This window comes from Chanodichthys erythropterus, chromosome 13 (assembly GCF_024489055.1).
Source record: "Chanodichthys erythropterus isolate Z2021 chromosome 13, ASM2448905v1, whole genome shotgun sequence".
Classification (NCBI taxonomy): Eukaryota; Metazoa; Chordata; class Actinopteri; order Cypriniformes; family Xenocyprididae; genus Chanodichthys; species Chanodichthys erythropterus.
The window spans coordinates 48,293,850-48,306,081 of NC_090233.1; the positions used below are offsets into that span (position 1 = coordinate 48,293,850).

The following is a 12,232-nucleotide window of genomic DNA, read 5'->3' on the forward strand; positions in this document are numbered from 1 at the left end:
ATGGAGCCTCAACGACAGATATACAAAAGACCGGACGTCCCGGATCACGTGCACTACATCATCGCCTTCCTCATCCTCATCATCGGCACTTTGGGTGTCACGGGCAACGCTCTGGTCATGTTCGCCTTCTACAGGTACGAGCGCTGAGGTGATGAACTGAAGCAAATGTCATGTAGCTCATCTCTGAACGTTTGGGGTTTTATGTAAAGGAACACTTTAACAAACGTTATTAAATTATATAATGCTTACTACATTAATGTACATTCATTCTGTTAAACTTGATTCATACACTTTCATTTATATTTGAGAAGTTGATGGTTATTTGGTTTGTGTCTAAGAAAATAGTCTAATACATTTTAAATATCCTTGTAACAATATAATATTAATATATTAATATGAAATCATTAAAACCGCATTCACAATATTTCTGAAAGAATTAGCAAAATGCTGTTTAAAATGTGAGTAGATATGTTGGAACTTTACACGGTTTCATTTGTTAATGTTAGTTATTTGTTAACATTAACATAATGTTAGTTATTAATTAACACCAAATTAGTTAACATTAACTTATAATGAACAATACATCTAAAGCATTATTAATCTAAGTACAAAAGGTCAACATTTTTATTAACTAACATTATTAACATTTTATTAACTAACATTATATATATGTATGTGTGTGTGTGTGTGTGTGTGTTAGTTAATAAAAATGTTCATGTTCATATACAGTGCATTATTTAATGTTAACAGATACAACTTTTGACCTTAAAAATGTTTTGAGCAATATATATATTGCTCATTGTCAGTTCATAGTTAATTATCAAAGTTAACCATGTGTTACCGATATGTTTAGACATGTTGATATGTCAGAATGTAAACTTTCCAAAAATATTCAATGTCATTTATCCATTAATATGTGGATGTTCATTATTGATCTGCTGGTATGGATTGTGTAATATTTTTTAATCATATACTGTATTCACATAGATATTTAATTTCAAAGTAATTACATTTAAATGATGACATGTCATGTAATAATATTCATAAAAGTATTACTGTTACAGTTGTGTTTAGTTCTGTCAGTTCATTGTGTTTTAGTTTGGTTTTCCCTGTGCTGGTTTTCCTGAGTTCTAATTCCTTGTTTCCATGGATAATTAGTTCTACACCTGTTCTGTTTTCTGTTGATTGTTCCCTTGTGTATTTAAGCTTTTAGTTCCAGGTATTGTTTATGTGAATGTGTAATTGCTATATCTATCTCCTAGTGATTTTTCTTTGTTTGATAAATACGTTTTTGATTCATCTTTGTTTGTGCGTGTCAAACATGTTAAAATTAAACATATTCAAATATTATTAAATAATAATTAATAAAAAAGTAATCTTATTATCATTATTTAGTGTTATGTATTTGTCACCTTATCTTATTATTTTTAGCATAGCGTAATTTTTTTTTACTCTTAAAGAGTTAAAATGGTGCAATATTTAAATGGATTTTGTTTTCAGTGAGTTATGTCATAAAATATATTTAAAATGAAGTCTTAAATTGATATAGTGACAGAGTTTCGACAGATCATCTCTATCAGCTTCTGGATAATGCCTCGAACATGTTATTGACTTTAATTGTTTTAGTGAATTGGGTCAGGTTAAAACTAGAACAGACAGTGAAATACTAGTAAAAAGCTTGTTTTCTTTTTACAGTCCCCATTTGCTCAGATTAAAGTTACGTATGTGAAACACCCTGCAGGTCACTGGACAGCCCTAATCCTCATTTTCCATAATTGTTTTCTCCTTTGTGTTCAAAATAGGCCAAATGCACTAGAAATTGGGAATATTGTGAGTAAGGCATAAATAACAAGCTTGATGCATTTCCATAAACGGATGCAATTATTGCAACCGTGGGCTTCTGAGTGGAAGGAAATTGACTGCTATTCCAGGAATGCTGGGAATCCCTAGAACTCCGGTACCACTAATGGAAAGAGCGGCAATGGGGGCATTTGATCTGTTTAATATCATCTTTGCCAAATAACTAATTTGCCTCCCACCTTCATTTTATGCATTTACAATGAAAGATTTTGTTTTACTTGATTATTGAACAATCATTAACAATAACGAACAAGTTAACAAAGATATGATCAGTCCATGTGTACAAAAAAATCTTATTATAACATCACGTATTTGCATTTAAATGCATTTAAAAGGATAGTTTATGCAAAAATAAAATTCTGTCATCAATTTCCCACTCTCATGTTCTTCCAAACCTAATAGGACTTTCTTTTTTATTCTTCTGTGGAACAGAAGGTTCCCATTGACTTCAACTGTATTTTTTGTCCATATAATGGAAATCAATGGGAACCAAAACCATTTCTTCAAAATATCGTCTTTTGTGAAAAAAGAAAAACACATAAGTTGAAGCAACACATAACATCTGTGTTCTTTCTGTTTTAACAATGGAAATGTTTGACTTGATTATAATGGGGTTTTTTTTGTTGTTGTTTTTTTTGCAGCAATAAAAAGTTGCGGAACCTGCCAAATTATTTCATAATGAACCTGGCGGTCAGCGATTTCCTCATGGCCATCACACAATCTCCAATGTTCTTCATCAACTGCCTGTATAAGGAATGGATGTTTGGGGAACTTGGTAACTGTTTTTTTTTTTGCATTCACACACACATATATATATATATATATATATATATATATATATATATATATATATATATATATATATATATATATATATATATATATATATATATTTACACCGATCAGGCATAACATTGTGACCAACTTCCTAATATTGAGTTGGTCCCACTTTTTCTGCCAAAACAGCCCTGACCCATTGAGGCATGGACTCCTCTAGACCCCTGAAGGTGTGTTGTGGTATCTGCACCAAGATGTTTGCAGCCTGTAAGTTGTGAGGTGGAGCCTCCATGGATCGGACTTGTTTGTTCAGCACATCCCAGACGTGCTTGATTGGATTGAGTGTTTGGATTGAATTTGGAGGCCAAGTCAACGCCTCAAACTCGTTGTTGTGCTCCTCAAACCATTCCTGAACCATTTGGGTTTTGTGGCAGAACACATTATCCTGCAGAAAGAGGCCAAAGCCACCAGGTAATACCGTTTCCATGAAAGGGTATACATGGTCTGCAACAATGTTTAGGTAGGTGGTACGTGTAAAAATAACATCCACATGGATGGCAGGACCCAAGATTTCCCAGCAGAACATTGACCAAAGCACCACACTGCCTCCGTCAGCTTGTCTTCTTCCTATAGTGCATCCTGGTGCCATGTGTTCCCCAGGTAAGTGACGCACACGCACCCGGCCATCCACGTGATGTAAAAGAAAACGTGATCCATCAGACCAGGCCACCTTCTTCCATTGCTCTATGGTCCAGTTCTGATGCTCACATGTCCACTGTTGGCTCTTTCAGCGGTGGACAGGGGTCAGCATGGGCACCCTGACTGATCTGCAGCTATGCAGCTCCATACGCAACAAACTGTGATGCACTGTGTATCTGACACCTTTCTATCAGATCTTGAGCAGTTTGAGCTACAGCAGCTCGTCGTTGGATCAGACCACACAGGCCAGCCTTTTCTCCCCATGTGAGCCTTGGCCGCCCATGACCCTGTCGCCGGTTCACCACTGTTCCTTCCTTGGAGCACTTTTGATACACACTGACCACTGCAGACCGGGAACATCCCACAAGAGCTGCAGTTTTGGAGATGCTCTGATACAGTCGTCTAACCATCACAATTTGGCTCTTGTCAAACTCACTCAAATCCTTACGCTTGCCCATTTTTCCTGCTTCTAACACATCAACTTTGAGGACAAAATATTCACCTGCTGCCTAATATATCCACCCACTAACAGGTGCCGTGATGAAAAGATGATCAGTGTTATTCACTTCACCTGTCAGTGCTCATAATGTTATGCCTGATCGGTGTGTGTATATATATATATATATATATATGTATATATTATCTCTATTTGTCCTTAGGATGTAAAATATATGCATTTTGTGGTGCACTGTTTGGCATCACCTCGATGATAAACCTGCTGGCCATCTCTATCGATCGCTACCTGGTCATCACCAAACCGCTGCAGACCATCCAGCGGAATTCCAAACGCAGAACATCTGTGGCCATCCTGTGCATCTGGCTCTACTCTCTGGCCTGGAGTCTGGCACCTCTGATTGGCTGGAGTAAGATTTAAATATTCTGTTCTATTATTTAAATATTCTAATGGGGTCTGAAAGTAGGTGTCATTTTCAGGCTATAATAAAGAAAATACAGGTATATAGGGCTGGTAAATGTGCTGGTTGTATGATGATAAATTCCATGACGTCTATTAAAAGCATAAATGAAATTGCTCTTACAGGTTCCTACATCCCTGAAGGTCTGATGACATCATGCACATGGGATTACGTCTCGCCGTCTCCCGCCAACAGGAGTTACACCATGATGCTGTGCTGTTTCGTCTTCTTCATCCCCCTGGCCATGATTCTCTTCTGTTACCTGTTCATGTTCCTCTCCATACGACAGGCCAGCAGGTCTGAGCTCCTCACGTACCCACTGGGGTCTTGAGTTTAAAGAGTGATCATTGAAAAGCATTCATGACTGTATTGTGTGTGTGTGTGTTTAGAGATCTAGAAAGACTGAGCTCCCAGAAGTCCAGCTTTGTGAAGCACCAGTCCATGAGGAGTGAATGGAAACTGGCTAAAATAGCGGCTGTGGTCATAGTCGTGTACGTTTTGTCCTGGGCTCCCTACGCATGCGTCACCCTTATTGCCTGGGCAGGGTGAGTGCTAAGCATGCACACATTTTCAGAAATGTGTATTCATACATTTGCATGAGACTTCACATTCATGTGTTCCTCATATAAGCTTAGGCAGCATCACTAAACCTATTGCTTATTCTTAGGATTAGTGAGTTAAACAAGCTTGTAACCCTAAGAATGTAGTTTGTGATACTCTATCGTTCAAAAGTTTGGGGTCCGTAAGGTTTAATACTTTAATTCAACAAGGAAAGGATGCATTAAATTGCACAAAAGTGACAGTAAAATATGTTATAAGGATTTCTGTTTCAAATAAATGATGTTTTTCTTCTTTTCTTTTCATCCCAAAATCCTTAAAAAAATTGATCTCAGTTTCCACAAAAAAATATTAAGCAGCTCAACTGTTTTCAATATTGATAATTATAAGAAACCAAATCAGTATATTACACTCTAAAAATTAATTCAGGGAACCTACTACCACAACTTAAATAAACGTATGTTTGCTAGTAATTAAATAATTTAAGTTATTTTGATGAGATCTGTTGACATAATCATGTTGATCATTACATCAACTTAATATTGTGTGTAATTTAAATAGAAATTTCTGTTATGTGTTGTTATGTCAAAAAATTGTGTTTATGCTACAAATTAAGTACCTCTAACTCAATGTTGTTGTTTTTTGGGTTGAACATAATTTCATTAGAAGTTACTCTCATAACTCAAAAATATTGATTTTTGATTTCTTATATTGATATTGAATGATTTCTGAGGGATCATGTGACACTGAAGACTGGAGTAATGATGCTGAAAATTCAGCTTTGATCACAGAAATAAATTACATTTTAAAATTGTAATAATATTTCACAATATTACTATTTTTTAATAAATGCAACCTTGGTGAGCAAAAGATAATCCTTTTAAAAACATTAAAATTCTCACTGACCCCTAACCTTTACATTAAATTTTATGACTACACGCATCAAGCTTAAACATCAGGATTATTGTTGGCGTCAATAGCCTCGTGGGCAGCGCACCGACATATAGCATCATTGCGCTTTGGGTGACCCGAGTTCGAGTCCCGGCTCATGGACCTTTTCTGATCCTGTCCCCCTCTCTCTTCCTCACTTTGCTTCCTGTTTGCATCCTATCATAATAAAAGCAAAAACGCCAAAAAATAAAACTAAAACTAAAAAAAAAAAAGCATCAGTATTATTGTCACATGCAACCATATGGGTTGTAAAGTTATGGCCTCGCACTGAGGCTACAGTCATGTGATGGAAGCCAAACAACCGCTCACTTGTGTTCACTAGACTGCTTTGTTGTTATCTGTTCTGTAGGCATCTTTCCTCTGTGATTAAAAGATACATTTGAATGAGAAATAATTCCCAAATACAGTATTTGCCCTAAATTTGAAAGTATAGTTCATAACATATCTTATATGTTGTGTTTGCAATATAATATTGGGTAAAATTGGGGTAGTTTCTGTAATGGGGGTACATTTTCTGTATAACCACATACTTTAAAGTATGAAAGTACAAAACAAAAAAACAAATATTGAACATTTCCATTATTGCCCAGAAGAAAAAAATTGACACACATTGATCTTTTAGCAGATTGTCACCTTATATGTGGTAAGTTGTCATAATGGGAAATCACTTTTTAGAGAAATTGATATTGATTTGAAGAAAATAGCTTTTTTTTTTTTTAAATTCAGAATTAGAGGTTTTCGCTCTGTTAAGTGTTGATCATATTTGTTAATTGTTTTGAGCAAAGTCACTATTATTGTTATTTGTGATCAATTTGAATATTGGACATTTTAGAGGACATGAAAATATAAAATGTTAAATAAAATAAGTATTGATGGAATTAAACTTCAGACTTAAAACCAACTACTGAGAAATAAACCTCAATACATGATGCATTCAAATAGTATACTTTACTGGATGCTACATTTGCTGTAATCTTTATATATAGAAGTGTTACAGTGTCTGTAATCTGCAAATCCCCCGATTACTACAGTTTATCTGGCACTTTTCGATTGTACATTTGTCTCATAGGTGTGTGTGTGTGGAGCTATAGTATCTCTTAAGCTCAGCACAGCTGTGAGAAGTAGGAAGTGATTATAAAACATTATAATCTCTCTTTCTGTCTGCAGTGCTGCACTGCTTCCCCTCTACACTTTCTGAATGACCTACATGTGTTCAAAAGTAACTACTTTTTCCTCGGTTTCTCAGGCACGCAAACATCCTCACGCCCTACTCTAAAACTCTGCCGGCGGTCATCGCCAAATCATCAGCCATCTACAACCCTTTCATATATGCCATAATTCACACCAAATACAGGTAAACGAATCATCAAATACACAATTACACAATCACACACACTTCACGCAAAGATAGATAAAGATAGATAGAAAGAAAGATAGATAGATAGATAGATAGATAGATAGATAGATAGATAGATAGATAGATAGATAGATAGATAGATAGATAGATAGATAGATAGATAGATAGATAGATAGTGGGGTGTAATGATGCACTAACATGATGACTTATAAAGTCTGAATTGCATGTTATAATGTCCAATTGTGTGATTTGCGAGTTAAGAAGTCAGAATTGCGAGACATAAACTCACAATTCTGAGAAAAAAGTCAATTCTGACTTGTGAGTTTATATCACGCAATTTTGACTTAATAAGACACAATTGTGTTTATATCACATAATTCTGACTTTATAACTCAAAATTGAGAGTTTAAATCTCGTAATTCTCAGAAAAAAGTCAGATTTAGTGGTGGAAACAAGTTTCCGTAGGTTTTGCATTAACTTCTAAATCTAATTATAAAGTAAATTTTCTACTCCAATGCATTTTTAAAATATAATCATTTACATAACTGCTGTCACTTGTTTTCATGACCAATTTATTTAAACTAAATAATCAAGACTGTCGACTACGGAAGAGGATTAGGGCCAAGCAATAAAAAAAAAATAAAACCATCTAGAGATTAAAGTTGTTAAATTTCGAGAAAAAACTCGTTAAATTTCAAGAAAAAACTCGAAATAAAATGTTAAGAATAAACTCGTTAAATTTTGAGAAAAAAGGTCGAGATAAAATGTTGAGAAAAAAGTAATTAAATTACAAGAAAAAAGTCATTAAATTACGAGAACAAATTCGTTAAATTATGAGAAAAATGTCGTTAAATTTCGAGAAAAAAGTCGAGATAAAATGTTGAGAATAAACTCACTAAATTATGAGAAAAAAGTTGTTAAATTACGAGAACAAATTCGTGAAATTATGACTTTGTTCTCATAATTTAACGAATTTGTTCTCATAATTTAACGACTTTTTTCTCATAATTTAGTGAGTTTATTCTCAACATTTTATCTCGACTTTTTTCTCGAAATTTAATTAGTTTTTTCCCATAATTTAATGAGTTTATTCTCAACATTTTATCACGACTTTTTTCTTGAAATCTAACGAGTTTTTTCTCGTAATTTAACGAGTTTATTCTCAACATTTTATCTCAAATTTTTTCTCGAAATTTAATTAGTTTTTTTCTCGTAATTTAATGAGTTTATTCTCAACATTTTATCTCAACTTTTTTCTTGAAATTTAACGAGTTTTTTCTCGTAATTTAACAGGTTTCTTCTCAACATTTTATTTTGACTTTTTTCTTGAAATGTAACAAGTTTTTCTCGTAATTTAACAGGTTTCTTCTCAACATTTTATTTTGACTTTTTTCTTGAAATGTAACGAGTTTTTCTCGTAATTTAACAACTTTAATCTCAAGATGGTTTTATTTTTTCATTATTGCTTGCCCCTAATCCTCTTCCGTAGTCGACACTAAATGCCTGATGTAAATGTAAAGCTACATGAGATATTATTCTCAAGTAGTTTTATTGAGATCTTTCCACAGTTGAAACACTGATTGAGAGATTACACGTAAACGCACCGATCCATCGCCTCTTCTTCTTCTGGTGTTTTTTCTGGTAGCAAACAGCGTTGCATTACCGCACGCAAAAACCCCTTCTAGATTGGAGTGTGGATCGCCTCTGACCGACTCTATTCATTCGTGCGACTGTATGCACCGAACCGTGACATCCGTACCATATGGTTCAGGACGAATACATGTAGCGTTACACCCCTAATAGATAGTAACAAAAGTCATGGCCAATTTTGTCCAATTTTACATCATTCTCTCTGCAGAGCCACATTAGCTGAGAAGGTACCAGGTTTGTCCTGTCTGTCTCGCTCTCAGAAGGACTGTCTCTCCTCCTCCACCAACAGTGATGCCTCCAGTGTCAGCAGACAGTCATCCGTCTTCAAGAACAAACTCCACACTGCCAATAACTCCCCTGCTATGGTACAGTAGAAAGGCCCATCTGTAGGCTTGTATTTGTAAGACTCACATGAGACTCCAGTCATATCAGTGGCCTATAGACCGTTGAAATCCCATGACCAGCTCAATGCTTCTCACTTTATCTCAGTACAGTTGCCGAATATGTGTCTGGTTTATTCTCACTTGCTGAAGGTTCATTATGGATCTATATTTTAGGGTGTGTTTATGTTTGTGTGTGAGATTGCAGGTAATGGGAGAAGTGGAGCTGGACCTGATGGAGAACAGGTCGAACGTGTCTAAAGTGTCATTTAGAGGCTTTTCTAGACGGCGGATCCTCAAATGCTCCTCACTGCTGATAGAGAAGGTGAGGTTTAAAGGTGCAATATGTAAGAATTTTGCAGTAAAATATCCAGAAACCATTAGGCCAGTGTTATATATTTTGTTCACTTGAGTACTTACAATATCCTAAATGTTTCCAATTATTTGTAAATGGTGAGAAAATTGCAATTTTTAAACAAGGCTCCGGGACGTGTGAGGAGTCGCCTGTCAGTTGCGTCATACCCGCGTTGCCCTCGGATTCCGGTTTTATTTTGTAGAAACCATGGAAACACCAAAGACGCTTTAATATATTACATGTTTTAATAGACTAGGGAACAACTGTTTTGATATATTTATAGACAGAAAACTAATTATTGTTATATAGCTCAACACGTTTAGTCTTATTGTTTAAATCAAATTCTCTTGATTTTTTGCGAGTACCATGCTTTACCATGCCTCAGAGAAAAACACTATTTTGTGAAGTAGCTAACATAGCATAATCAGATGCAGCTTTATTTTTAGTAACAGTAATACAGAATTTTCTCCATCATACAATATGTTTTAAAATTAATTTCATGCCATTTATCAACACAAGCCATCCAGCATTTAATATGATAATCGATCTATCTTACTGCAGTGTGTAACAGAGTCTCACAGCAGCCGCCGAGTGAATGCACAGAGTAACATTATAATATTTTCAACACTCTCAAATGTATCTAATATGATAAACAGAGCTGCGTTACCTCATACTCATGACCGGAAAAGCGGAAGCAGAGCCGGCGACTGTATCATAATAAAAGTCCCGCTGCCTGTGAGGCGTGTGTTGTGCAATCGCTCCAGCTCCTCGTTCAGCTCCACAACACTCGCTCCTGCTCTGATTCATACTACAGTAACATTAATAGTCGCATCCATGAACATGATTTCTTCCCGAGTCCTATCCCGATTCTTTTCCACCGGCCGTTGAGGTGAAGACCACATGTCCCAAGATTCTGCGCTCAAACTTGGCGTCATCAAGCTACGCCTTTGTTTTTTAATAGGCCTCTAGTGGACAGAAAATTCTACATATTGCACCTTTAAAGGTGCCCTAGATTGTTTTTTTACAAGGTGTAATAAAAGTCCTAGGTGTCCCCTGAATGTGTCTGTGAAGTTTCAGCTCAAAATACCCCATAGATTTTTTTTTATTAATTTTTTTAACTGCCTATTTTGGGGCATCATTAACTATGCACTGATTTTTTCAGCACGGCCCCTTTAAGAGATGCGTTCCCTGTGCCCCACCAGCTCTCGTCTATATACATCGCATAAACAAAGTTCACACAGCTAATATAACCCTCAAATGGATCTTTACAAGATGTTCGTCATGCATGCTGTATGCATGCTTCAAATTATGTGAGTAAAGTATTTATTTAGATGGTTACGTTTGAGTTTGAGGCTATGCTCTGTGGCTAACGGCTAATTCTACACTGTTGGAGAGATTTATAAAGAATGAAGTTGTGTTTATGAATTATACAGACTGCAAGTGTTTAAAAATGAAAATAGCGACGGCTCTTGTCTCCGTGATTACAGTAAGAAACGATGGTAACTTTAACCACATTTAACAGTATTAGCAACATGCTAACAAAACATTTAGAAAGACAATTTACAAATATCACTAAAAATATCATGATATCATGGATCATGTCAGTTATTATTGCTCCATCTGCCATTTTTCGCTGTTGTTCTTGCTTGCTTACCTTTTCTGTGCACAGATCCAGCCGTTAATACTGCCTTTCCTTGTCTAATGCGTCGAATGGGCTGGCATTATGCAAATATTGGGGTCATGCATATTAATGACCCCGACTGTTACATAACAGTCGGTGTTATGTTGAGATCCGAGTGTTTTCCGGAGGTCTTTTAAACAAATGAGATTTATATAAGAAGGAGGAAACAATGGAGTTTGAGACTCACTGTATGTCTTTTCCATGTACTGAACTCTTGTTATTCAACAATGCCAAGATAAATTCAGTTTTTCATTCGAGGGCACCTTTAATTCACTGACTTGTGTTGAAACATTATATAGAGTTTAAAATGAATGTAAAGGAAGGGGTGTGTCCATATAATTCAAGCTTGTTTGTGTTTGTGTTCTGTAGCCTCCAGTACAGATGAGAGAGTCGTTCAGTCTCTGCGAGCAAGATCTCGTGTCCGGTTCCCTCGCCATGGCAAGCGCACCGATGGTCATTTACACTAAAAAGAGCAGGAGTGCTGAATTGACCTCTGACCTTCCATTTAACCCTAACGACGACTCCGTGACCCACAGCTCCTCATACACTCCCACAATCATCATTAGTCCAGCCTCAGAGAGCAACTTGAGAGAAGATACAGTTGGAGAAGAAAAGTCTGGATCTCAGGACTCAAGGAACTTATTGTTCAACCTCACAAACATAAACTGTCCAGCAGAGTTAATGGAGAGTATGGAGAGATTTCTCACATGAAATGACCAGCACTGATCTGAGACTGTTAAACTAGATGTGCACAGCATGAAGGAAACAGCAGTGCTTGCAAATTAATAACGTTAACGTTTTCAGTTCAGTGTAAATGAGAGGTGAAATTGGAGGTGCTTTTTTGTGTACAACAATCAAACATTATTTGTTTTTATTGAAAATTTACAATTTTTGTCAAGTTTGTTTTGATTAAAAATCATATATTTGTACTTTCCATATGAATTTTCCCATTGTTCATGCATAGTGACAAACAGGTTTTTAGGAAAGTGGTGTGGGAGAAAATAAAATCTAAATACAATCTGTGTTTTTGTTTTTGTTTTGTCATCTAAA

At 35.7% G+C, this 12,232-nt stretch overlaps 1 protein-coding gene across 1 annotated transcript; it reads left to right on the forward strand.

The window, feature by feature from the left end:
• Positions 1-11,893, forward strand: opn4xb (opsin 4xb). Its single transcript, XM_067406634.1, has 9 exons — positions 1-134; positions 2,502-2,635; positions 3,996-4,199; positions 4,376-4,547; positions 4,640-4,795; positions 7,006-7,113; positions 8,975-9,131; positions 9,355-9,471; positions 11,552-11,893. The coding sequence occupies exons 1-9, from the start codon at positions 1-3 to the stop codon at positions 11,891-11,893; spliced, it is 1,524 nt and encodes a 507-aa protein (XP_067262735.1).
• Positions 11,894-12,232: the final 339 nt, after the last annotated feature.

Bases quoted from the DNA above. Each gene is read 5' to 3' on its own strand.
- opn4xb (XM_067406634.1), top strand. From the start codon at position 1: ATGGAGCCTCAACGACAGATATACAAAAGACCGGACGTCCCGGATCAC. The intron at 135-2,501 runs GTACGAGCGCTG...TTTTTTTTGCAG, and splicing joins GTCATGTTCGCCTTCTACAG to CAATAAAAAGTTGCGGAACC. The intron at 2,636-3,995 runs GTAACTGTTTTT...ATTTGTCCTTAG, and splicing joins ATGGATGTTTGGGGAACTTG to GATGTAAAATATATGCATTT.